Raw genomic sequence first — 27,932 nt, forward strand, 5'->3', positions numbered from 1 at the left:
GCTCACAAGGGAACAAGCATCGTGGCATCCTTTGTTCCAAATATTAATGACCAGAGGGCCCTGGGTTTTTCTCTCACAGCCTTGAGTGGATCTCGGTAGCCTGAAATAAGGTTGAAAATGAAAGTAGCTGAATTCTTCTCATGTCAGCATAAACGAAGCACTTGTTCCTTCCACTGGCGATATGAGTCTGTGCTGCTTTTCATCTCTCAGTGGCTGAATTGGCCTGTCCTTAGTCTTTTTCCATTTCCATTTCTATTTCTCCTCATAGCAGATTGATTTTAATGGCTCAGGAGATTACAAAAGAAGGCTCCGTGGCCTTGAAGGCAGAATGCTATCAGAAATTTTTATCTTAAAGGGATATTCAGTTGCAGCCCTGAATTTGCAATATGGGGAAACTGAGGCTCACTTTGCTTGCTGTTGTCACCAGGCTATCATCCAAAAGACCCTAACATTTCTCAATGCCTAACCTATATCAGGTGCTGTGCTTGCTCACGGGAACTGAAAAGGATTCCCCAACCCAAAGACCAAGGTGCCAAGTGCAAAGACCATCGTGTGCAAAAAGGATGATATGCCAAAGGGCAGAATGCAACAAAAGAGTAACTAACATGCCCAAAAGAATTAGTCACTCCAGCCACAGCCCATAAATACAGAAGGCTCCTCCCATTCACGAGGAGGTCACCATTAGTGCATGAGCTCACCCTTCTCCATTCGTTCCTTGATCAAGAATAAAGTTTCTGCTCTGCTTTACTGAAGTCAGTCTTGTTCTGTTGGTGAGAATGGCACTGAGCAGAAGGACACTGGTTTGGGTCCTCAACCCAGAAGGGCTGGTAAAATCACACAGTAGTGTGATCATTAGGTAGTAGCAGGATTCGGACTAGAACCAAGACTAGGACACAGATGTGAGGGATGGAGTGTTTCCCCTAATGAGAGATGGTGATGCCTAGTGAGAGACACAAAGCAAAGAAGAGGCTCACCGGGACACTTGTTTATGGGCACATGGGAGACCCCCCTGGGAATAGCATTGACCAGAAGGCGAGGAAAAGACCCTAAGAATTTCCACTTCTTCCTAATGATGTGGCCCCATTAGCTCCTGTGACCTAATGACGACTGGGGCATCTGGTTACATAAACCACACTTCTAAAACATCATTGCATTCACAGATTTTTTTTCCTCCCTAAAATTATTTCTTCGAGCTAATATCCCAGAAGTGAGAGGAATGTGTCGACACTGGGGTAACATTATGTCTCTTTTGAAAATACATTCACTTCTGGGGTTTTCAAAAGACAGTTCCTTTAGGAGACCAGTGGGAAATGTATTTGGGGGCAAATGAGACTTCTGAAGCCACGAATATTCCAGGCTCTATCAATCTTCGTAGTCTTCATTCTCAGAGGGCTGGCACTAATTAAAGTCTCCCCTTACTAACTTTAATGGATCAAAGAAAGAAATATGGCTTCTGAATAGATGTAATCGGATAGGCTGTAATTACACACTTATTTGAGATGATTGCATCTAATTTGGTTTCAGAGTCATTAGACATATAGATCCATTTAAAAGGTAGAGTCCTGGTACATTTTATTTATGGTCGGCATCACCCTCGGGCTATTCCAGAACCTTCCCTGCCTCTGGGTCAATCCTGACTTGTTCAGTTTTTTGTTTTTGTTTTCTTATCTAATAATATAGTCCCTTAGGATCGGAAAAGAAACTAATTCCTTTCTTATAACTGGCAATGAGATTGAGTAGGACATGTTTACCTGCAGAAATGATTCTTAGCAGCCGAAGCAAAACTCCACAAATACAGAGATTTTCACCCAAGTGAACTTTTAGAAAGCAGTAAGTAATGAAAAGATACATATTTTCTTTCATATTTAATAGTGTTTTAAAAATAAGAGACGTCATTTTGTTAATGTAAGAAATCATTCAAACCCGTGAAGAATTTTTGTGAGTTTATTTGAGCCAAACTGTCGACAATTGCCAGGAAGCCAAAACCTCCCCGGACTGAGATAATGCTCTGGAGAATGGCAGTTTTGCACCTTGCTTTATAGATTACAATCAAAGGGGAGCCGTAAGTGGGTGACATGAAATGCATTGGTGATAGATAAGGGAGGTGGGAGAAAGCAAAGAGGCGTGGGGGGTGGGGGGGTGGGACCGCTGGGATTGGATAAAAAATAAAATGATAGACACAGAACTTCTTTTACCTAGGTGGAGAGAGGATAGTTAACAGTTAACAAAATATCAGTAACAATGAGAAGATTCCTGGTCCCTGCCCTGGTGCGTTGAGGGCCTGGAAAAAGGGGAAATTACTTTGTTTTGCAAAGGCATGTTAATCAGTTATGTTATCTCAGTTGCAAAAGACAAAGGACCAGCTTAGTTGAGGTGAAAATTAACCTTTGTGAAGGAAAAATACTGCCTTCGGTCATGACTACCCACCATAGACTGACTTTAGTTAAAAAGTTTTAATTTCAGGCCATCCTTTGTGGTTATTTTAGGTCTCTGAGTTTGCAAGGCCACCACGCAGGCCTTACCTGAGCTTGTCAGGTTTAGCATGTGGCCCCTTTTCCTCCACAATTTTTACTTTTATTTCCATGGTGAGGTGCAGATAGGATTTCTTGCCCATGGTACAATGCTTCTTTTTCACTGAAACCATAATTAATATTCCATGAAAATTTGTAAATAGAATGAAAGTCAAAGAAACACAGCCTCAGGGTGTCCATGATGTAGCCACAAATTACTGGAAAATATTGAAAAGCACAGTCCAGGCACCAGCTTGGAGGCCACAGACTTCAAGGAGGAGGTACTGTCTTTCAGGAGGTAGCATATTCATTAAATCAAGACCTTTGCATGTCACGGCGCCCTCACTACAAAGGGTACAAGGGCCTGGGAACCAAGGGGTGGAATCCTTCGCAGTGATTCACTGGGAAACTTCCTGCCTCCGCTCTCTGAGCTTTGCAAGGCCGCCCATTCTGGTCCCCATAGAAGGCACGCCCTTGTGAGGTACACAGCGAGGATCCCATTGAAAGACCAGCTTCGGCTGCTGCCAGGCACTCCTTGTGCCCAGGGTTCATCAGCTGAGAAGCAGCACTGTCTTGGTAAGAGTAATTATAATTAGCCCCAGTGAGCAGGAAGGCATAGGACAGTTTTTATACAACTGAGGCATAGAGGAGTATGTGAAACCAATTGCAATTCACTTTTGTGTCTCCAGGTACTCAGTTACCCAACTGTGACTCGAAATGAACATGAACAACGACCCAACCTGAGGTGGCTATAATTACCAGGGATTCAGAGCCTTCAAAAATTAAGGTTTGGGTCACGCCATCAGGTAAGTCACCAAGACCTGCTGAAAGCGAGGGAAATGTAATATGAATAGTGGGTTAAAAGAACAGGTGCCAATTGCAACCCCAAGACCAGTTGCAGAAATGAGAGCTATAGGTCTCCCTAGTACCCTCCCTCTGGTAAGTTCTGTATCCAAAAAACCAGCTCAAAATGCTCCTATCCTGTTAAACGAGATACTGAATTGCTTTTCAGAGACGACAGACCAGAACTGCAAGCCGTGCAGCTGAAGCAAGCTCAGAGGAGAGGCCTTTGATCTCTAGCTGCACCCAGAACCGAAGTCTTGCTGCTCCCCACAGACACACGGATCCAAAGGACCAGGACGTAACCAGAGCTTGAACATTGGGACCCTTTCAGAACAGAGAGGCTGTTGTCCAGGAAGATCCCGTGTTGACACCCTTTTGCCATAAATGGCCAAGCTCCAAGGTCATCCAATTAAGACTTGCCCCACCAGCGCTTCCACATACCTGTTCCCCTCTATACCTATAAAAACCCTCCCTGGACCCTGGATCAGGAGTTCCAGCTTTTGAGCATTAGCTTCCTGTCCTGCTGGGTGGTGTCATTCATAATAAAATAGCCAATCTTCCTCCAGGGCAATTCTCAGCGGTTAGTGTTTGGCTGTGTTAGTGCCAGGTGGACTAACTCTTCCTGCTCTGTAACAGTTTCGTCTCAGGAAGAGAAGCTCACAGGAACTATGGAGGAGGTACTCTCCAAATAGGTATGGAAAAATGGACAGTGGCCATGGCAGTGCCCTGCTCAGATTGCCCTTCATGGAAACTGAGGTAGGGCGCATTGCTGGTTGCCTCTAACTGCAAAATCTGGGGTTCCAGTCACACCAGGGCACATTTCTACCGGGCTGTTCCCAGCCAATATCTGAATATAGTGTGGATATTAGAAAAAGGTTATTTCTGCTTGAGGTAGAATTTTTTAAAAGCCAAACTATACCTGGGGATTCTACATCAGCAGGGCCAGAATTTAAAAACCTGTATTGTGATCTGAGGTTCCTCTTGTCCAATCTGTTTTCCCTTCTTTCCTTTCATAGATAACAGACTAGCACTGCAGTCAGTAGATGCTCTTTGAATACACCAGCTCCCTCCCCATGTACACTTCACAAGTGTCAATCCCCCAAAAAGAAGATACCTACGAAGAAGGGCTGCTGGTGGCAAACTGGTCTCAAATTAAAAAACAGAGCCTAGCAGCCCTGGCCAGTGTGGCTCAGTGGTTAGAGTGTTGGCCTGAGCACCAAAGGGTCTTGGGTTCCATTCCCGGTCAAGGGTACATAACTGGGTTGCAAGTTCGATCCCTGACTGGCCTGGGTCAGGGTGTATGTATGGGAGGCAACCAGTTGATGTGTGTCTCTCACATCAATGTTTCTCTCTCTCTTTCCCCTGCCTCCCTCCCTCTCTTCATGTTCCCTAAAAATCAATGGAAAAAATATCCTCGTCTAAGGATTAACCAAAAAAAAAAAAATAATACCAGCCTAGCAGCCATTTCTAACCAGGGCCCTCGCACACAAACTGGCCGTCAGGAAGACGTCTGCACCAAGCCGCTTGCCTTCTGCACTGAGCTGCCTGCCTGCACTGCGCCCCTGCAGGATACAGCCAACCCTTACAAAGGAGTTTCTGAAATTGCATTTCAACCAGTAAGACTGATACTTTCCCTCTCCAATAAGAGCAATGCAGCTGTAAACCCCGCTCTTATTAGCATTTTCACTCCCCCAATCAGAGCAGTTTCATTCTGGTCAATCAGGACAGTGCTTTTTGGACCAACAAAGTTACAAGGATTTGGAGTCCTCATTTGCTTAAGCACAACCCAATCAGGGACCAGGGGCAGTGACTTCTCTCTATAAGTTAGCTCCCCTCTGGGTCAGGGAGCACATTTTACTTTTCCACCAAAGACTGAAGACTGTGTTTCTGGGCTAGAACATCGAAGACATCTCAGCCGAGCTGTCTAGCAGGAGAGGGCCCTTGCCACAGGGCTCCCTGGTCCCAGAGCCACCTTACAGCTATGCTGTTCCACAACCCTTCTGTTTCTAATTGAGCTGTCACACTGTTTAGCATCCCACAGGCATGCTGGTATCACAGCCACATTGTTTTGCAAGTAAGCCTTTAGCTTACTGATGTTAGTTGTGGCCCTTCAAGGGAGTTGAATATACTGTATGGTACTGTACACGCCCCCCCCCTTTTTTTTTTACCACAAAACATTCTTTTTCCTCCCAAAGAATCCTGAAGGTAGTTTTCACTCAATATTTTCGGGAAAGACTGATATAGAGCTTCGGTTCTTCACAGTCCTGGTAACGAAGAGGTCAGATTCACTTGGTTAAGTAACAATTTCAGAGCAGTCAATTTAGAGGAATTTGGAAAGGCCCAGATGCACTAGGCTAAGTAGTGCACTGAAGTGAAACGCATCCAAATCTTTGATCTTCGGAGCACTTTTCTGCACTGTGCAGAGGGCATTGCTACACCTAATTGGCAGAAAATTATCAAGATCTGATTAAATAGATACTTTTCTGCAGAGAGCCACTGCCAAAAGAATTCAGGGAACTTAGAGTCCCTCATTGTAATGTGGGTCATGTTCCACAGCCCATTGTAAGAAATTTTCAAACTGCAAATGGTAAGCCTTTAAAATTCAGCCTTGCCATGCGGAGGGCATTCACAAATTAATAGGAAGTATACTTAATTCCTCCGTGGAAACGCAGTCTCCTTTTACTGCAGGATATTGCTATTTAGATTCAGATGAGAATAAGGCCTTTTTAAGGGAGACTACCCTATTGCAGGAGGCTTCTTCAGGGAACCAGGGGGAGAAAGGCTCCAAGAGGATTTACAGGAACCTCAGGGCAAAGGGTTCTCAGAAAGGCTTGTTCTTAGGCCACTGACCTGCGAAACGCAGACCTCGCTAATGCAGGTTGTGGCAAGCACAGCAGATGGAACTCTTTACTTTCTGACCACTTCCCTTGGTCATGATGGTTGCCCACGGATGGCCATGTAAGAATTTCAGACCACAACGTCAAAAATGGCTTCGAGTGCACTTAATCTAATCATGAGAGCTCTCTGTTTAGCGCTTGAATTAAGTCAAGCCCATTCAGAAGGCACTGCAGGCAACTTACCTACCTCTCCTCGTTCATTGGTTTCATTCCCTTGATTTGAACAAATTTGGGGGCTGAACTGAAAATGTTTCATTTTTCACTTTGGCTGCCTAGACACTAGGAGCCATATAAATGGCTCAGTCATGGCCTCTGTGTGTGTGTGTGTGTGTGTGTGTGTGTGTGTGAGAGAGAGAGAGAGAGAGAGAGAGAGAGAGAGAGAGAGTGTGTATTCCCAAAAAAATGTATATACCCTTTAACAGCCAATAGCTCTAGATTCTATTACATTTTCAAAATGAAATGTATTTTAATAAACACTGCCTTTATAATGTGCATTCTTTTTTGGGACACTGTGTGTGTGTGTGTGTGTGTGTATGTGTATATATATATAATTTATTTTAGAGAGAGGGAGAGAGAGAGAAACTTTGATGTGAGAGAGAAACAGTGGTCAGTTGCCTCCCACATGTGCCCTAACTGGAGTTGAACACGCAGCTGGGGTATGTGCCCTGACTGGGAATCGAACCCGCCACCCTTTGGTGTATGGAACAATGCTGCAACCAATTGAGCCACCCCAGCCAGGCGTCACCTCTGTTTATAAAAATGTATTAATTTTATTTCTCTCCGCCATGGACCCAACTTTCTACTCCAGTATATAATGTCTATAGTTGCCTTCAACACAGAGCCTCAGTCAGCAATTCTGGTGTCTTAAATTCAAAACATCAGTCTCTCCCTCAAACTTTCTCCCCTTTTCCTGTAGCCCATGCCCCTAATGCTAGCACGAGGCACCGGCATCTCCCCAGTGCCCTGCTATGGTTCAGACCCAAATCCCTCTCTCAGGGACCCCACAGGTCCTCTGACTTTCTGCCATGCATCTCATCTTTTCCCTCAGCATCTATTGCACACTTTCACCAGTGGTTATTCTAAAAGCACAGATCTATTCACATTACTGCCTCTTTTACAGTTTGAGATCACTCCAGGCCAAGATCCAATGGGTGATCTTTCAGGCCCAACCATAGGCATTTCATGGGGGAAACTGGCGTCATGGGGGAAACTGTCCTTCCCACAGGCAACACACTGGGATTTTCTGGACCGAGCTGCAGGCCAGAGCTCAGACACAGGGGCCTCCATTCGGAAGCCTCCTTACTGGGGCTCAGTTGAGGCACTTTCCCCCACCCTGACTCAGTAACTTTCTACTGCTAGCCCTTCCCCGTTTCCTTCTGCCTCAGTCTCCCCATCCATACAAAGGCAAGAGCCTTTTGTTCAGGGCTCCTCAGCACAGAGCAGAATCTTCATTGGTGCCGCATGTCACTGTCCCACCCCTGCCTGCTGTCTCCTAGACAGCAGATGCTTATTTGGCTTCTTAGTATTTCCAGTGACTGACACATTAAAGGCTCTCCAAAAATACTGACTTGGTGAACCATTTGTTTGTACATGCAGCGTAATCATGGAAGAGACTCATACACTTGGCGAATCTGCTTGTACATATCGAGACCTTGGCGACATTAGAGTCGCCTTCCTCAGTGCGCGTGTAAACTCTAACTGGGCACCTGACTGAGAAACAGGATGGGTTAGTTAGATTTCTTGGCAGTATCTTGGTGCTATTACCCTTCAGCTCTGAACTACTTGGGTGTGGTAAAATTTGAGTCTGGTCTAGTCATTGCCACTTACTGGTGCTTGTTTTAATTTTTTTTTCGTTAGAGGTTTAAAAAATGTATTCTCTCACCGTTGTGTAGGTCAGAAATCTAAAATCAAGGTGTTAGCAAGGATGCTTTCCTTCTGGAGGCTTTAAAGGAGAATTCATTTTCTTATCTTTTTCTAGAGCCATCTACATTCCTTAGCTTGAGATCCCTTCCTCCCATCACTCCAACCTCTTGTTTTTATTGTCACATCTCCTACTACTGACCGATTCTCCGCCTGCTCTCTTAAAAGACCCTTGTGATTACATTGGGCCCACCCAGGAAATCCAGGATAACCTCAAAACCATTAACTTAATCATATAAACAAAGTCCCTTTTATCATATATAGTAGCGCATTCACAGAGTTCCAGGGGACGGGCATTATTCAGCCTACTATTGTTCCATTCTAACATTCTGTTATCCATGTTTTGATTTTATTTCAAAATGTTTAATATGATTATTGATCTGTCTCTGAATTTTACTTATCTTTTTCATTATATATTTATTGATAAATGTAATTTGCTCTTTTTCAAGTTAAAAAGATTTGAAGGCAGTTATCAACTTTATACTCAGGCACATTTAAATATATTTACAGTTTTAGAAATTAGTATTTTATAAAGTTAGATGTGATTTTCTTTTTTCTTTCTAATTTGATAGCTTCCAGTGGAAAATACTTTTTTTTTAAGTGTCTTTATCTTTATTGTTGCCACTTACTGATGCTTGTTTAAAATTTTTAATAAAAATACAGAAATATACAATCTAATGAAATAATATTTAAAAATCTAAAATGTTTTTAAAACAAAAGAGATGGTATGATAAAAATCATCTACAGATTGTTCTGTATTAATGGGACAGTGTGAAAAGGGATACATCTACAATGTCAGGCATAAACTGAATGAAAACCAATGTTTATTCTATGAGTTAATTTCAAAATTGTACCATGTAAATGACTAACATTCTCTGTTGGATACAGTTCAAAATGTGCCTAATAATGGATTTCTTCCCAGACTGCTTATAAATTTAAGCGTGAAAAAGCTACATTTTATTTGGCAAGGATAATAAATGTGCATTTTGCTTCCTTCTAATAAAAGGCATCCACTTACTACTATTAGCAAATTTGTTTTGCAGTTGATTTCTAAACAAATTTTCAAGATTAGATTATACTCAAAAAGCTCTGATAGTATCTGTCAAAATTTGAGAAACAAAAATAATGAAACCCTTGCTTATAAGGAGTAGGAGTGACAAATAAACTGCAAGTCTGTCTAGTGAAAGACTTGGCTCACTTTTTTGTCAGCTAATAGGAGAAATAATTGCTGCTTGTATCCTATTTACTATAAGCCAGCAGAAGGGGACAGATACATGTTTGTGGGACTGAGATAATTTGGGATATGCATACGCAAAGGTCCTTCGGATGGCTACAGTAATTAAACCCGTTTTCCTTTTCATTCATTTGTTCACCAAGTATTTTTTGAGCATCTAACTATATGCATTTTGCTGGTATCTGGAAATAACATAGTAAGTTAAAACCAATGAATTACATTCTACTGGAAAGACAGATAATCACATAAGAAGAGTGATGAACAGCTCTCTAATCATGACCTAAGGGAAAGAAACAAGGTTTTATAAAGTATATTATAAAGGTAGCTGATTTTATATCCTTTTTGCCCTGGCCTGTGCAGCTCAGTTGGTTGAGCATATTCCCATGCACCAAAAAGTTTCCAGTTCCATTCCGGTCAAGGCACATGCCCGGGTTTGGGGTTCGATCCCCAGCAGGGTGCATGCAGGAGGCAGCTGATAGATATTTCTCTCTCTCCCTCTCCCTTCCTCTTTCTCTCTAAAAAAAAAAAGAGCAATAAAACATATTTTTTTAAAAGTAATCATGCTGGTCCATGCGATCTTGGAACCAACACATGAGCATGTGCAAGGTCAGTAAGTTTCACTATAAAAGGACATTTACAGTAAACTCACTGAAGGCAAATTCATATATTAATTTTAATGGAGTTATGAGTATTCAAATAGAGACATTTCTTACTTCACACAACAGCAAATTTATACTCACACATTAACAAGGAATGCAAACCACAAATAAGTTCTGATTTTACTAGAACAGCAAACATATTTTTAAAAAGGAAAACAAAATAGTTGATCTGGGCCTCCAGTTCTTAGGCATAAATACTTATCTCACATCTTCAGAATGTCTAAATTTTTTTTAGTATTCCTCCTAAAATTTCCTTTACTCTGTTTGAACTTCTAACCTTAAGAATCAAAGAATTCTACAGATTTTTTACACAAACTGAGGTGGGAGTTGGTCTTTTCTATGTGTCACATGTTCCTTAGAATTTGAGAAAGAAACAAAGCCCTACCCACTCCTCCCTTGTTTTTGTTTTTCATGTTTTTTGAAGGCCAAGACACAAATTATTCAATTCCCTCTTGGTGTTAGAAGTTTCCCTCTTTTCTGTATTGCGAGAGTGAAATATTATTGAAAAACAGAGTGTGTGACATGAACTATGTAGCAAAGTATATAGATTTATGTAATAAATGGGAAGAACTCCAAAATAACCACTTTTAAGGTTTAGTAGTTGTAAGGTGGGTGGAGCCTTGTCTAGAATCCATGTCTGAGGCTTCAGATCAGAGAGTTCCTACCTTTGCTGATTCTAGTACTTAACTTTTTTTTCAAACATCCTTTGGGGCAAAAGTACTCACTCTTAAACTGGTCCAGTAAAAAAAAAAAAAGCTCACTAGAAAACTCCAGACTGTGTCAAAATCATTATCAGTGTTCTCTACAAGAAGTAAACAAAATAAAGCATGAAAACAATATTCATGCATTTTTAGATTTTCCCCCAACCTAAGGATAACGCTGAGGACCAGTTTTAAGATATTTACTGAGCATCGAATTGCTTGGGAATGAATAAGTAAATGTACATAAGATATCGACAAGGTATGTAGTCCAAATATTTGGGGTATGAAGTCTAGGAGATAGATTGGCAAGGACCTTCTTTAAGCTTCAGCGCTACCAGGATGTTAGTGTCTTTCTTACGAAAAGCATTCAGGTGCCTGTGAGTGGCATTCAGATTATTTCAGTGTCAAGACAAGGTCTAACAACAATAAAATAAGATACTGATATGTCATAATTTAAAAACAATCTGGAACTTAGATGCTATTTAAAATACTTCAAAAATGAAATTTCAGGGTTTTTACTTGTGAGGAACAGCCATCAAGAAGAACATTCGGCACGTATTTAACCAGGGTAGTGATACTGCTTCAAAAATATTTATTGAAATTTTTCAATGAAGGAGCCACAGAAAACTCAGCACGGAAAGCGACATCCCGCGGTTCTCCTTAGTCAGAACCAGGCTTCAATTCTCAGCAGCAAGCAGGAGACTCAGAAAACGCTGACTTTAATTACAAACTTTATTTGTCAATACAATTCACAGTTTATACATGGTGCAGTCCACCATATCAACGTTCAGAACAGTTACTGAGGAAATGGGTGTAGCTTTCTTTCTCAAAGAGCCTGACCTTCTAAAATTTCAGTTAGAATTTTTTTAAAGTTTATAAAAGTACCTTTAACAAGTTAACTGAATATTTACATTTTTAGCTTAAATTTAAATTTTGGAAAATAAGCATCTATTAAGTTTCTTTTTTTTAAGATCCTGGGTTTATTATTAAGACTCTAATATGAATACCACTTATTTAGATATGCCCCGCAACAGTAAAAGAAATGTTTTGCAATTATATTTAGTGACATCATTTTCTTTCTGCATTTTCAAAAATTATATATACAATGTACAGCAGATCTGAGTATGAAAATAAAAGAAAGAGTAGCAATCTATTGGGTGCCTTTACTGAATTTCTTCTGAATTTTGGAAACATCCAAAGAGTTACACGCTATAAAATTAAACTAATAAGGATTACCGGCCTTTTCTATCTAAACAAACAAACAAACAAAAAAGCTCTCAAGATTTAAATTGTGCTATAACAGCTTTTCCTCTAACGTCAGAGATGAATTATGCCTGCAATCTGCATTCTCCTTGCGCAAAATCACAGTGATCCCAGTTTCAACTTCAGTCACAGCTCCAGAGGTACACCCACGGGAGGCTAGGCCTGCGCCCAGCCCAGCCCTGCCTGCTTGGTCGCCTCCCCTCGACTGGCAAAAGTCACCCAAAGAAAGAAAATCACATAAGCCTTTTTTATACACCAAAAAGCAAATTGATGCTGGCAGTGTAACGTTTATTAGCAAATGCTCATAACACATTGTTTGGCTACCTTCTTTTCATCAGAATGGTAATTCACACCAATTGTCTCGAATTGCCTCCAATAATATCTATTTTTAACAGTTTTCTTCTGTCAGATCATATATATATTTTCTTCTTCCACCTTTAAAAATGTAGTTATTAATAAATGATAAATTCCAAATACTGCCAGGAAAAAACTGGAGACTGCCAATTTCACCGGCCTGGTAATAATTACACTGTATATATATGTACCATTGGTACCTGAGACAAATAAATACTCAGAGGGGCCATCGGTGCACCTCATTTCTGTGCAGTGCCTTTTACACTAGGGTTTCTGAGTGTTGCTTCAATGTCCATCTAATTTGGCATCTATTCCTTCTTCGGGCATCACCACTTCAGTCAGTTTACACACAGTTTCCAGCAAGGTATGGTATTCAAATGGGAGTCGTGGGTAAAGGACTGCAGGTGAGCCTAGGGGTGGGGCGGGGAAGGAGAAACCACATATTAACTAGAGAGGTTCTGTTTCTTCATAAGTTAAGGCACTGACAGAAAATTTCTTAGGTAAAAGGCTGCATAAGATTCTCTTGCCATTTACAAAAAGAAATGTTGTCATCCATAAGTGGTCCATATCTAGGCTCAGTTAGGTAGACCCTGAAAAGTTAAGGACTCATCCCTCAAAGCTACATTCCTACCAGAAACAATGATAATTCATTCTGAAGCCTCATGGCACATTAGGAGAAAGGAAGAAAAACAGTCTGGGCACAGAAAGGCATCAGACACTGCTTGTTGTATTCCACTGGTCAAAGAAAGTGGACCATTCAACAAGCATCATCAAGAAGATAGTGCTGGCTCAGAATTCCAAATCCTCTGGATGGCAGATGACCGTGATGGGTGTCTTTATTTCCCCCCCCTTTGGAGTTCATGCACAATTTAAAAAAATGCTACCAGCAACAGTCTTAAAGAGCATCTAGGAGTCCTCACCTATGGCTATGCCTAAGGCTCTCCAAAGAGAGGGCTATTTAATATTTTCAATGACAGCAATTTCCTCCCCTGCACAGTGTGGCGTCAATCCGTTCAAATAGATGCTTTCAGTTTTCAGTAAGGGAGGCAGGACATCCCTCTCGCTGGCGAGGTGGTTCACAGACAGGGTCCTCCTGCAAGGGGTCAGCTCCTGGCTGTGGTTCCCGGCCAGTTCTGCGGACAGCTTCCGCTTAATGGAGGTGGCGCGCTGGAACTTGTCATAGATCTCCACGCTCAGCCGCCTCCTGGTTTCCTTGAACTCAGCCGTGACGTTGGCCGTCCACTCAGCAGCATGGGCTCTGAACTCTCCCACCTGGAGCACACAGACACCAATATGACAGTCAAACATTTTATCTTCCTCTGGTTGGGGTGGGGGTAGGGGTTAAACAAAAGACCAGCCTGTGGTAATACTGGAGGCCTCAGAGAGCTGACGTCATAAGGCAAGATATGCAGAGCCAAGTTGCATTTTATAAAGTGACGGCTCTAAAAAGGAATCTATGAACGTAAACTCAATCAAATTATATCAGAGGTAGGAAATGTGCTTGTTTACTGTGCATGGATCCTGTCTTTGAAACTTGAGATGCTGTAAATAAAAGCAGTCTAACCTTTTCAAACATGGTGAGGTGTTTGTTTTTTTGATCTGTAATTTCAAGAAGTATTTGGGTGTAGAAAAGGCAGTAGGAGCAGCAGGGCAGAATAAAAGCCCAGACTGTGAACCCAGGTGACCACAGCACCACAGCTGTTGACACAGGATATAAATTCAGGTTTTAGAGATCAGAAGTGGTGTGTGCAAAAACTCCGTATCTACCTCATACTGCTCGTTTAGGAAATCTCTATTTACTAAATAAGCAATGGAGTGTCTTGTTTTTGCCTCTGAAGGAAGTAAATGAGAACTGGCAAGTCCATTTTGAGGTGAAGGCCATTTAAGAGAGAAAGTGAGTCCAAGGAATCGTTTCTCAGTGAATGCTTGTGGAACTGGTGAAGCTGCTCGGCCTGTCTGAGCTCTCATCTCCTCAGCTATAGAACAGGCAGCTTCATGGTCCATTCCTACCAGGGTGGTTGGGCTAATGGACTTGGCCCCTGTAAGAATCTGTGGAGTTATCATTGGGCACTTCTCTTTTAAGGGGTAAAGAAAAAAAAAGTTGCCCTGGCCGGTGTGGCTCAGTTGTTTGGAGCGTCGCCCTGTGCACTGAAAGTTTGCTGGTTAAATTCCTGATTCAATCCCCAGGCAAGAGGCAACTGATCACTGTTCCTCTCATACTGAAGATTTGGATTATAAGAGGGGATATCCATGCGCTCTGGCTGATGTGGCTCGGTTGGTTGGCTGGCTGGGCACCGAGGGTTGCAGGTTCAATTCCGCATCAGGGCACATAGGGGAGTTGTGGGATCAATCCCCTATAGGGAGGCATGCAGGAGGCAGCCGATCCATGTTTTGGTTTCATATCAATGTTTCTCTCTCTCCCTCTCCCTTCCTCTCTCTCTAAGAATCAATAAAAATATTTTTTTAAAAGAGAGGGGATACCCATGTACATATATTTCAATATGATGTGTACATATACTTGGATAGTCGTGTGCGTGTGTGTGTGTGTGTGTGTGTGTGTGTGTACAAAAACAAAACAGAAACTGTTCAAATATCCTCAGAAGGTGGCACACAGCAGATCAGCTCTTCCTCATTCATCCATAATCACATATACACACCTCCCTGATGATCCACTTTTTTATTTTAAAGAGGCCTTTTATTTCCTACTTGTATTCTCCTAACAAGAAATAACTGCTCGTTATCTGCATCTGGTTCTGAGAAAAGCAAAGCTGGAAAAATGAGAACTTCGTGGCACACATAATTGGCAAGATCAAGCATTTCTTAATCACTGAGGCAACTTCGAGGGAGCCTGAAGAGAAAGAGGTGCTGAATTTGCAGCAATTTAGCCTGAAGATTCTCACTGCTCCTGTAAGGGACCCTGTCCCACTATACTTCAGTATAGAAGAGATTACTGACTGTTTAATTCTGCTTTTCAGGGACTCCTTGGTTAGATAAGTACAGGCCGTATCCATCAGTGGTAAGAAACACTGAATCACTCCATACACATTTATAAATAACACCCCCAAACACTTGTATTGTTTTCCTGTTTACCTCACTGTGTGTCTGTTTAGATTAAGAGTTTTTGAGTCCAGAGTCTATACCATATTCATTGATATGTCAAGTACAGAGAAGGCCCTCAGTAGAAACTTATTGAATTTTACTGAATAAATAAACACTATGTATAAAATTTTGAAATAATACTTTTAATATAAAAAGTTAAGAGATTCAGTTGCTTCTCTGCCAGTTTCAATTGAATTTTAAAGACTTATAATTGCAGCATGTTAAAGATTGTGCTCAAATACCAAAAGAAACCCTGATCGGTAAGGTCTTGAACAAAAGTTATTTCTGAGCATGTTACTAAATTCTCCCAGACAATTCTGAACAGTGTGAAATTTGCAGTTTATACTAAAACAATTATTATTAATGAAAACTGAAAAATTCCAACCGACCTTTATTAGCACCTTACCAATGATTTTATAAAAAAGGAATTAACCTGTTTCATTTGAGAATTCAGAATTTTCTCAATGTAAAAAGAACAAATGCTAATATAATTTTTTCTATGAAGAGCTTTTCATAGTAGTAAGGTTAATATAATAAAGGGAACAGGAAAGAATCTACATTTTTGTTTAAATAAGTGTCTGTGAAAAGTACAAGAACCAGTTACTAAATTCAATTTCCACCCACAAACAAGTGATCAACCAAAAATAATATCTGGCCTAGAAGACAAGCCCTTACATCATGGCTCAAATCCTGGGGACTGTTAGACTGATAGACCTAAAATTAGGTCTACTCCATTGGTTTTATTTGGTTACCAGCCTTTTACCTCCATGATAGGAAAGCCCACTGACATTCCCAGGCTCTGCCTCCCTTTTTCTTTGGTCATGGTCTCCTATCTTTTTACCTTAAATATGTCTCATTATTCATAATAACAGACTTGGTTTATTCAAAATTCAAATGTGAATCTACTTATTTGAAGATTTTTTTGTCGTCTCTAAGTTTTATGTGGATCCTCAGCACCTGAAATACAGCTGGTATGAAGCAGACGTCTAATAAAGTATCTGTGAAATGAATAAATACATCACTGAAAGTGCATGTTCTCTGTAATCTCACACCTCAACGAAAAATGAGCAATGGTGCTGCACACAGACCACCAACTGGTTTTCTTCTCTGTATACAAGCCTTACTTTCTTCTTCTTCCATTTTGAGTATCATTAATATTTTTGCAAAAGTGGTCTCATAATAAACATTGTCTTGCAAATGCTCTCCCCAACCAATTTTAGTCTTTTCCCCGTTATTAACCGTTATTCTACCTCCTAGTCCATGTCAGCTGCCTCGCATTGCACAGGACGATGGACATGGTATGCTACTATGGATGAACTTTACGGTGGTTTTTGTTGTTGTTGTCATTGGGTTTTTGTTTTCTGCTATTGATAGTAAAACTTCAGGGAATATTCTTGCACCCATATTTTTGCCAGTATGTTCAGGTAATACTAGAGGTAAAAATGCTGGTTCAAAACGATAAGAATATTTTCAGATTTCGAGGACACTGAAATTTCCATCTAATCATCATTGTTTTTAGATTCAGTGTTTGCAGTTGCCCCAATATTTCCTTCTTCTGGACACTTGGGTAACCTCTGTTCACAGAAAGAAAAAAAAGCCATTTGATGATTGGCACCTGCATAGAAAATTCTTTAAATGTTTCAATAACTGCAATTTGAAATTTAAGTGGTCATGATAAATTGGACAAAGAATAAAAACCTTCCTTAGATATGATCTGAATTTTCTCGAGAAGCAGGTTTCACAAAGTCCCCGTGATCTCTTAGGCGGCACTAATGACACACACAAAGCTTTCTGGAGGGGCAAGTGCTTCTACAAGTTAATGATTCCTGCAAATTAGGAAATGGCTAAATGCAAGGAAAGCTCAGATTTGTCTGAATCCGCAAACCTCTTTAATTTCTTATCTTTAATTGCACTCACTCTCTGGAAGAGGCTGGTATTTCTTATTCACTTTGGAGGACATGTTTTTTCTAATTTCTCTAGCATTCCCAAGGGTAGGAAGATAATCTGTGGAAGTCATGAGGGCTGTAGCTGAAAAAGTCAGAAAACGGGGGGGGGGGGGGGTCAGCAGAAGTGGCAGGAGGGATGAGAGCCTCTAGCTCTAGCTCTAGCATTCCCATTCTAGGGGACCACAGGCAAGCAACTGCACCTTTTTTGAGCTTCCCACTTCTTATCTATAAAATAAGGAATATAATAATCTATTTCACAGGACAAAAAAGCAATGAGTATGTATGCTTAACATGTAAAGGACTATACAGTTACTAATTATGTACTAATTATGATGATGAGGTTGGTGATGATGATATGGCTTGCCAAGGGTATCTTAAGAGCTTAAAGGAGAGTGCCAGATACAGAACTGAAAAAAATGGGACGCTTCCCCCTGGAATATAATTCACAGGTTCTAAGAATCCAGTGGCAGCATGGCCTGAGATTCTTTGCATGTCTCACCAGAAATGCGATGGATTGCCTAAACCCTGAGTTATGCAGACTTTTAAGTCATGAGGTGCTTTGAGCATGTTGAAGGCATATGTAAAAAAATACAACTTGCCCAGCTAAGCGTGGCTAAGCAGTTGAGCATCGGCTAATATGTAAGAGGCTGTACAATTTTAAACCATGTCGTCACACGTGTCCTGTTTTCTACAAAATCCAGCAAACACCCACCAAGAGTCTGAATATTATACCATCTTAAACCTGCTACCTAATTTATCTAGATAAGTGTGAAATCCCTCAAATTTAGAATAATTCTCACTTGAAGTTTTTCTTTTGATCATTAACAGATGAGTAATAATCACAATTTGCTAATATTCTAAATTGTCTGTTGCCAAAGATGACAATCTCAGCAACATTTTCCCAATTGTTTGCAGGCAGCTACCCGACAGTGCAAATTTGTGGTCTGATTTGGAAATCTGGCAACAGCAACTCTGCCTATTCTCCGTGGCAAGATAGCGATTCTAATTTTCTTTCTCTCAAAGCCCCTTCACCCATCATTCCCCTGAATCACTCCCTTCCCATTCTCACTTCATGTCCAAGGCCATTTTGGGGGCAGTCTTACAATCTTTAATAGTCATTTTCTCCTTATAGATCTTACCCAGCCTTATCTGTATTTCCTACTCTAATTGGCTTTAATTTCCCTTCTCATGTAATTCTCCATTAACTACGAATAATAATCACTTGCTACAGGTAAGCCAGTCCCTTTCATGCAGTCATAACTGGATGAGGAATTCTTTCTGAAACTCTGAAACTTTCTAAAAGTTCTTCCCATGACCAATGTGTAAAGTTCTTCCCATTACCAAGTCAACTCAAGTACAGCAGTCCCCCCTTATCTGCGGTTTCAATTTCCTTGGTTCCAGTTTTCCAGTTAACCATGGTCTGAAAATATTAAGTGGAAAACTCCAGAAAGAAAAAACTCAGATACAAAATTGGGCACCATTCTGAGTAGTGCAGTGAAAACTCCCGCTAGCCCACGGGGGACGTGAATCATCCCTTTGGTCCACGCTAGAGATGCTTCTCACCCATTAGGCACTTAGCAGCCGTCTCGGTTATCAGATGTCGTGGTAACACAGTGCCTGTGTTCAAATAACCCCTATTTTACTTAATAATGGCTCCAGAGCACATGAGTAGTTTAAACTATACCATAGGTATGTACATACAGGAAAAAGCAGAATATATAGAATCCACTGGGGGTCTTAGGGCATCCCCGTGGATAAGGGGGGAGCAGGAGGCTGCTGTGCTTGCATAATACTTGGAAGAGCTTCAACTTCTCTTTAAGAAAATACTCTATTTCTGCGCAGATCTCATCACTGTTTTTGATTTGGGCAGAATAACTCAGTCTTTTCCCTCGGGGACATTTTCAAGAGAATCTGAAGCAAAGCTGAGCCTTTGGGATTTCATGGCCACTTAGTAATTTTCTTCACCAGAAATAAAACTGAGGAGGATTTCCTCGCCTTTGACCAACGCTGCCTCCTGCCCCTCTGACAGTGGAATATTCATTTACTTTTCTCAGATGCTTCTATACCTTAACAACCTGAGGAAAGTTGATTATTAAAAGCAGGCCATAAGTTGAAACAATGTGTAAAAATAATTTGAAGCCTACTTTGCATTCTACTTTTAGCGGCTGCCTAGACTATAATTCCTGGTAATTACCATTAATTCATTTTCTGAAGTATTGACAGTTCATTGTACTGTTGAACTGTACTGTTAAAAAGAACAATCCAAATGATTCTCTTTACTGATCAGGTTAAAAAAAACACACTAAAATAATTACTAAGTGCCACATTGTCTTGACAGAACAGTACATGATGTTTTACTTTGGTTTTCAGGAATATGTAATATTCATAAGGTCTCTTTAATCTAAACTGCTTTTTTTAGTTAGCAATTTCTCTACTTCTTAATGCCATACATATTAGCATAACTGTATAAAGATTAAGCCCAATAGTTTTACTAAAAAATGATGTCAAGAAAAGGAATAATACTAATATTAATACCATGATTTTAAATAATATCTTCTAAAAATTTGAAAGTATTATATATCATGTATATACACATAATGATGAAGTGGGGCTGCAACATCAAACATTCACTTGGAGAATAAACTCAGCTTCTTAACTTGTGTCATTGTAGTAACACATTGTCACTGTGTCACTGAACATCCTCGAAATTCCCCCTGGTCGGGTATTGGGGTTACTTTAACAATCCATTTGATGGAGCTCATCTAACTTATATAACAGCTAACTGTACTGTAAAGGTGGGGATATTAAAATTCATAAAACAATATAAAATAATTTATGTGCTTTTTCTGAAATTCCACATACTCTTATTGACTGAGTTATAGTAACTAGGTGTTTGCTTGTCAGCACAATGGAAACTCTATGATTGGGGGTGGGCTGCGAGGGGGAATCATGTATTGTTTAAGTTCTTAAAGGAGTATAGTTATGAGAAATACCCCAAGTCAAAAGTAACAGCTGAAGGAAGGGGTCGGCTGACACCTTAGAACATTCTCCACAAAATATATTCGTTATATATTTAATAAAATCCAAACATTTAATGATGTTTCCAAACTTATTCAGGAAACCTAGATTTAACAGTAGTTTACCTATAACAAAAGGGCATTTTATGTTCATTATAGAAATACAAGACCTGGCCACTAAAAAAATAGTTTTGTTTCCTTTCCTTTCCTTTTCCATTTTCCTTCCTAAACAAGTCAGCCCCAAGGCAGTCAGGGGGAAGCAGAACAAGGGAGGCAGGGCAGCGGGGCTGGGGAAGGGCTGTAGTGCCAGAGCTACAGAGTGCCACGAGGGGACCCCACACGAGGGTGGCAGCCCAGGGTCGGGGATCAGCCTGAGAAAAGGAAAGAGGGCGACCCTCCCAAGGGAGGCCCAGCATACAGCGCTGGGGACCAAGCATGGTGGGGAGGGCATCTCTACAGGGTGGGGGTGGTGGCAGAAGTGACAATTCAAGCCAGGTTACAGACAAGGAGACTAAAAAATATATATATAATGAGAACAGCAATTACTATAAGGGAAAGGAATTATAAATATAGATGCAGAAAACTAAAAGGAACTCATTCATATGCTAGACTGGAATTAGGGATATGGATATGAACTCATGACTTTCAAGGTATTTAGATATAAAATAAATATAGATGGGAATATGTATGTGCACGAATATAAAATATATTCCTTAGCTCTGTTTACTTGGAGTACTAGGGGGCAGGGACAGCCCCATTAGCAACCAGGGCCCGTATCTTCATTACTAAATACCATCATCCACTGAAAGAAATCACGGCTCCTTGGAGAAATGAATGATTCCAGGGAGGGACAAATTGTTTAGGTTGAACCCAGAACCTCTTCTTGTGCCAGAAAGTAAAAAAACTGCCCCCTTCCAAATTATGGGGATATACCAAAAGACCCAAAAGACAGCTTGAAGGTTCTCCCACTGGCCAAGACTGGGGCAACTTGAAGATCAAAATAAATGATGATTTTAACAGGTTATAACCCATAGATTACATCCAAAACCCATGAGTCCGTACTGATGTAAATAAATAAATAATAGAGAGTTCAAGGGGGAAAGGAACATCCATAAAAATCTCCAAGCACCTCCCCACAAAATGTGTTAATTTTACGAAGTAACTTTACAGTGAATAAAATTAACTGCTTTTTCTTTTAAGCTATTTACCCTAAATTTATAATAATATTTAAATCACACACATTAATGCATAAAAATCGAATTCAATAAGGTAAACTAAAGGTGATTGTTTTCTAATTTAAAGCCATTAAGTCCAGTTTGTATTCATGAAATGTAAGCACATTGGGAATTCCATTGCAAGCGGTGCCCGATATATTCTTTTATTCTATGAAAGTCAAAGGAAAAAGTCATTTCGGCACCTAAGGCTAAACCAGCCTCTGAGCAGGTGCATGCCCAGCATGGGTGTCAGGACAAGTTACAGATGAGCAGCTGGAGAGTTCAAGAGTGAGAAGAGAAAGGTGAGACGTGACTACTAAGGGTGCGAGAAAAGAACTGGCCTTCACTTTGCTGTTCTTTGTTGCTGTTATTTTCAGATAACGTTATTCTCTACCTCTGAATATATGCTCTATCGGTTTAAAAATATCTTTATCATATTTCAACTCTGCAAATGGACTATGGGAGAAAATATTCAATATGGTCTAAGCAGATCCAGGAAAATTATATTTCCAACTTCTTTTTCACAGGGGAAATTGCTTCCAGAAAGTTCTCTCACAAAGTTAACTCTCCCATGTAGAACTGCATGGGTGTCGACGTTTACAGAAAGCCTCTGAAATAATTGACGATCCATGTATAGCTGTGCTCTTTGACAACGATGAAATGCAGGAAGGAACAACAGTAATATAAGGAGCAAAGATATTCTCTAAGAGCTGCTTCAGATGGGGAAGGAGGAAGTAATGCGGATTTACACATTTATTTCACTGCCTCTGCAATTAGCTTGTACGGGTCTCCTGTCTAACTCTTTGAAATAGTATTAATTAAGGACAATAAAATTCCAAGAGGAAAAACACAATCTATGGCATTAGCACAGAAGCAGCAGCTTTGTTTTTTTTGTTTTGTTTTATTTATTTTTAAAATTTATCTTTATTGTTGAAAGTATTACAGATATCCCCCCCTTTGTCCCATTGATCCCTCCACCCTGCATCCGCTCCCCACCCCCACCCAGGCCTTCTCCACACTATTGTCTGTGTCCATGAGTTATGCATATAGGCATACAAGTTCCTTGATTAATCTCTCCCCACTTACTGCCAAAGATCCTTCATCTATATTCTATAATATAGACTACAATCCGAATTATCATATTAGTCTATAGCTGTGCTGTCCAATTCAGTGGCCACTGCCATTCTGACTGATTGGAGACTTCAAATGTGGCCAGTCCCTGATTTGAGATGTTTTATAAGTGTAAAATACATACCAGATATTCACATTTTATTACAAAAACAGAATGCAAAATATTCAATCATAAATTTTATATTACTTAGAATGACAGTAGTTTAGATAGATGGGATTAAGTAAAGTATGTTATTAAAACTATTTTAATCTCTTTTCTTTTTTTAATGAGGCTAATAAGAAAAATTAAAGTTAATATGTGGCTTGCATTTGTGTTTTGCATCATATTTCTATTAGACAGCCTGGTCCATAGGATGCCTTTCTGTTGCACCATCTTTATTTTTATTTTTATTTATTTATTTGTTTATTAATCCACACCCAAAGTTATGTTTTTATTGTTGCTTTTCTTTTAGAGAGAGGGAAAGGGAGAAAGAGAGAAACATCAACCTGTTGCCTCTGGTAAGCACCCTGACTGGAGGTCGAACCCACAGCCTAGGTATGTGCCCTGACCGGGAATTGAACCCACAACCTCCTGGCGTACGATGCACCAACCAACTGAGCCACCTGACCAGGGCGTTTGTGCCATCTTTAAATCGAACCACACAGAATCACGCTTTTATTCTTTTATAAATGTGTAAAAAAAAACTTTCAGGAAAGAAAAAGCAAAAGGGATCACATATTTTTTGAAAATAATGCAAAACCAAATATTTCCCCCCCCTCAATTCAACAAGTCCAAGCAGCAGAGAGGGTCCAACACCACACGCCACGTGTCCCCGCACACGAAGCACATGACCATGGCACCTCTGCCAGGCCCAGGAGAGCTCTGCCCATCGGCTCTACAGAAATGGGGCCCGCCCTGTCTTACCAGCGTGCCCCTGCACTTCCAGTAACGTCACCAAACGGCAGAGGTGCCGCAGAGACAGGAGGAAACACAGCAAAGAAAAGAGGGGACGTGGAAGTACTACGAAAGTGACAGCAGGGCAGGCCAGCTGTCAGCCTGGAAGGGCGCGGGGCTTACCCCGGGTGCGCCTGGGTGTCATACAAGGGGGCTCAGACATGCCCTGCACCTGTCTCCCGCCTCTGCCCACCGATGGCTTACAGATTTAGAATTTAGGGAAAAACAACTCTCTAAATGTAAGCATAAGACATAGGGAGCCCCCATTGTGACAGCAAAGGCAAAGAGCTGTATTTTAACATTCCCTCAACAAATGCTTCTGCCAGCGTGTGGAAAGGCGGGGTGACGGGCACACATGCTCCACGCTCACCTGTGGCAGTCGGAGCTGTGCAGAGCATCTGCTCAGGCGACACAAACACTCAAGCACTCCATCGGAAACAGGTCCGACGGAATGGAACCCCTTCCCTTCCTCTGCTAGTCTCCTCGGGAGGGCTGAGTTTCTCACACGGCCCTTAGGGTATCACTAGATGCTTCAGAGAACACAATTTGGCCTATTTTTGTCTGCATATAGTTAACAGACAGCTGTGCTATACTGGGTTTCTATTATACCTTGGTCTGGTTATTTTTTGAAGCCTGTTAGCACTGAGTACTGAAGCAGTAAGGAATATTCAGGAAGGTGAGAAAAGGCAGGGAGAAGCAATGACAAGTCCAAATACCTCTCCAGGCATCTTTCCAGAGTTACTTATTATTTCTGCAAACTCAGCTGCAAACCCAGAAAACCCAGCTGCAAACCCAGCTTCATTACTGGTCATATTAAACCAGTGCCCGGAGTGGGGCGTGAAGTGGAACCTCTGCCCAGGTCTGATCATAACACCTTCAGGGCTCATGACAAGGCTCTCAAAGGCTTTAACTATTCCCAAGGTACCCCCCACCAGCCTCCTTACTTTCTTTTCTTTCAGATGTCAATGTTGGTTGCTTGTACATTTTGAATAATGGAAGGTGGAAAATTCCACGCAAAAAACAGCCAATTAACCAACTCATTTTTCTCTGGTTTAAAAATCTCTTCCAACTGCTAGATTGTCCAATAAGGGACAAGCCGCAGACATAATTTCTTTGTGGGACAAAATACCTAGCTACCTGAGAGCTTTAGAAAATATGAGAATATCATACTATTCATGGATGACAAATGTGGACAAATGCAACGTATTTTTAATAGTGAACAGGTTCAAAGAGGCAATGATAGGTTATATATATCTGAAGTTGTTTCTGGCTCAACTGGAAGTGTTAAGTGAGGGAAGCTTGCAAAGATTCACAAGTAGACAACAGGAGAAATGGGTTAAACATAGGATATTTTTCAAATATTAAATTCTAGAACTCACATTTCCCAAGAACTTTTGCAGCACCATTTTTAAGTTATGTGCTTTCTACTTAAGTAACTTCTAATCAAGAGAACCTACAGTTTATTTGGTAAGGTGAGGGTCCTAGAGGCAACTTCAAGTTGTATTTCTAACACTTCCTCTATTTATGTTAAGGAAGTGCTGCTTTATGAGATTCAGCTTTAGCATATTACTATATAACAAGAACCATCATTTCTAATAGTTTCATAGCTACGATGCTTATAAAATTAGAACTTTTTGGTAAGGTTGACTCTGCTTATTTAAAATAAGAAGAGTGCTCTGACTTGGTCAGTTTTCATCAGTCGTCTTCACCAAACTATTGGTGATGGCGTCACCTTCCCACTGCATGAAAAGGACTGCTTGAAGCCCGTGAGCTTTCCCACTGGTTGTACATAGCATGAGAAAACCTTTGTCTCTCTTGGATATAAAACTATCTAATACATTTTCATTTTTGATAAGCTTTAAACTACATAACATCCCAAAGCCAGGAAAACTTTCATTCCAGTCAAACTTAAGCATCACACAACAGGGGTGGACCTTGAGGGCCTTGTGCTAAGTGAAATAAGTCAGACAAAGAAAGACAAATACTATATGATCTCATTTATATGTGGAATCCTGGGGGGCAGGGGGGAGAGCAGCTCATAGATACAGGGAACAGATTGATGATTCCCAGAGGTGGGGCAGGGGAGCAAAATGAGGGGAAGAGGGAGTCAAAAGGTACAAACCTGCAGTTATAAAATCGGTAAGTCCTGGGACGTACTGTACAGCATGGAAACTATAGTTAATTAAAAATGTATTGCACATTTAAGCTTCCTAAGAGAGTAGATCTTAAAAGTACTCATCACAAGAAAAAATTTTGTTAACTATGTATGTATGGTGACTGATGTAAAGTAGACTTATTGTGGCGATCATTTCACAATATATACAAATATCAAATTATGTTGTTGTATACCTGAAATTAACATGTATTTAAAAATATTAAAACTTATAAAAAATTAAAGTTTAAAAAAAAAAAAGATCTGGAGATATTAGGAAGTGAGCTAGGTAGGTATCCAGGAAAAGAACATTCCCAATGGGAGGAACAGTCAGTGCAAAGGCACTGAGGCAGGGGCGTGCCTGGTGCAGGAGGAACACTGAGGGGTCGGAAGGGTAGTGAGGCTGGGGGAGCAGGGACAAGAATAGTAAGAGAAGAGGCTAGGGTAATGGGGGCTAGATCATATAGAACCTTGAATGCTATTTTAAAGACTTTAACTTTTACTCTGCGAACAATGGGAGGTTATCAGGAAGCTTCTATGCAGAGAAATTGTATAATAGGACTTGTTTCAGAGGATTATTCTGGCATCTTGGTTGAGATAAGACTTTATATAGAACAAAGGGGGCAGCAGGGGACCAGTTAGGAGGCTTTTGAATAATCTGGGTGGAAACTAACGGTTGCACAGAGAGAGATGATGAATAAGAGAGAAGCAATTGGATTCTGGATACATCTGCAGATCAATACTATAAGAATGGGTATTTTTCTCAGATCAATGCCATTGGATTAAATGTAAAATGGGAAAGAAAGTCAGGGATGTCGCCTTCTCTATGCAGTTTCCCCCAGGTCACCCAATTAGATTTAGTAATTCCATTTCAGTGTATCAAGGCTCAAAATGTACCTTCTTTATAGCTCTATCATGGTATCTATCCTGTAGTAATTATTAGTACATGTTTCTATATCCCCACTGCCTATAAATTTCTCCTTGAGGGCAAATGCAGTGACTTTTTTTCTACCTTTATTCCCAATACCTAGTGCCTGACACACCATCACAATCAAAACATGTTTGATGAACAAGCCAATCAATGCTGCAATGAAGCCACCTGAGCTATGCACCTTTTGCAAGAGGCATAAACAGTCCCCAACGTGCGTATCAGAAACACTGCTCAGCAAAACTCTTATTTCTTCTAATGTCAAGCTTAGACTATACTTACTGCCTTGTGGTCAACTCACATTTATGACAAAGTTTTCATGTTGCAATTCACGTGGCTTCAAAACAGGAAATCAGTTTTTATCCTGCCCTGCTTATATATGTGTCCTCTCGGTCTTTATTGCTCATTCAGAAACATGTATTGAACACAAAACATTAGTCCCTAAACCAAACTTATATTTAGGCTAAATCTGTCCAACAGGCTCTCAAAGTGTGGTAGAAATGGCACAGATAGGAATAAAGATGAATATGTATGTATGTATTTATATACATTAATATATTTATGTATAAAGATGAATATATATGCACATATATACAAACACTAGATGGCATAAAAATAGCCTCACTAAAAGGAGTATCTCAGCTCTGCTCATTGCAGTCACTCAGGGACCCAGGCACCCTGATCTCCTATGGTCACTGGGCCAGAGGCAAGGAAGCTCTTGAGGGGCTCAAGTTCAATCTCCTTCCTATCTTCCCCCTTCACTCTACCCGCATTCATTGGCCAGAACTGTTCGGATGGCTCACCAACCACCAGAGAAAGAAGACATGCAATGTGCACGTGTGTGTGGAAGGCGAGAGACATGGAAATAGTTCACGAGGGAGAGCAGGGGTTCTTCTTTGTCCTGAAGAGAGATTTTATATCTGTGCATGTGTGTGTGTGTGTCCATATATTCACATACACACACACACACACATGTATTATTAATTGGAAGCTGTTCTTTGGTTCAAATCAGTTTAAGGCAGAAAGAACTAAATTCCCTTATTACAGACCGGGTGCCATCCACTGCACACTAAAGAAATCACTGTACTTTGTTGTAAAAGATGATCCAATAATCCCTGGTTAAATGTCAA

At 40.6% G+C, this 27,932-nt stretch overlaps 1 protein-coding gene across 2 annotated transcripts in view; it reads right to left on the reverse strand.

Annotated features, from left to right (window-relative positions):
* Positions 1-11,478: 11,478 nt before the first annotated feature.
* Positions 11,479-27,932, reverse strand: part of KCNK2 (potassium two pore domain channel subfamily K member 2) — a 136,642-nt gene continuing 120,188 nt past the window's right edge. For both annotated transcript variants that reach the window (XM_016224668.2, XM_087827674.1), the window contains exon 7: positions 11,479-13,653. In XM_016224668.2, coding sequence (XP_016080154.1) covers positions 13,336-13,653 — 318 coding nt within the window. In that variant the 3' untranslated portion in view covers positions 11,479-13,335. The remainder of the gene's footprint in view (positions 13,654-27,932) is intronic.

Source organism: Miniopterus natalensis, chromosome 19 (assembly GCF_054644295.1).
Source record: "Miniopterus natalensis isolate mMinNat1 chromosome 19, mMinNat1.hap1, whole genome shotgun sequence".
NCBI lineage: Eukaryota > Metazoa > Chordata > Mammalia > Chiroptera > Miniopteridae > Miniopterus > Miniopterus natalensis.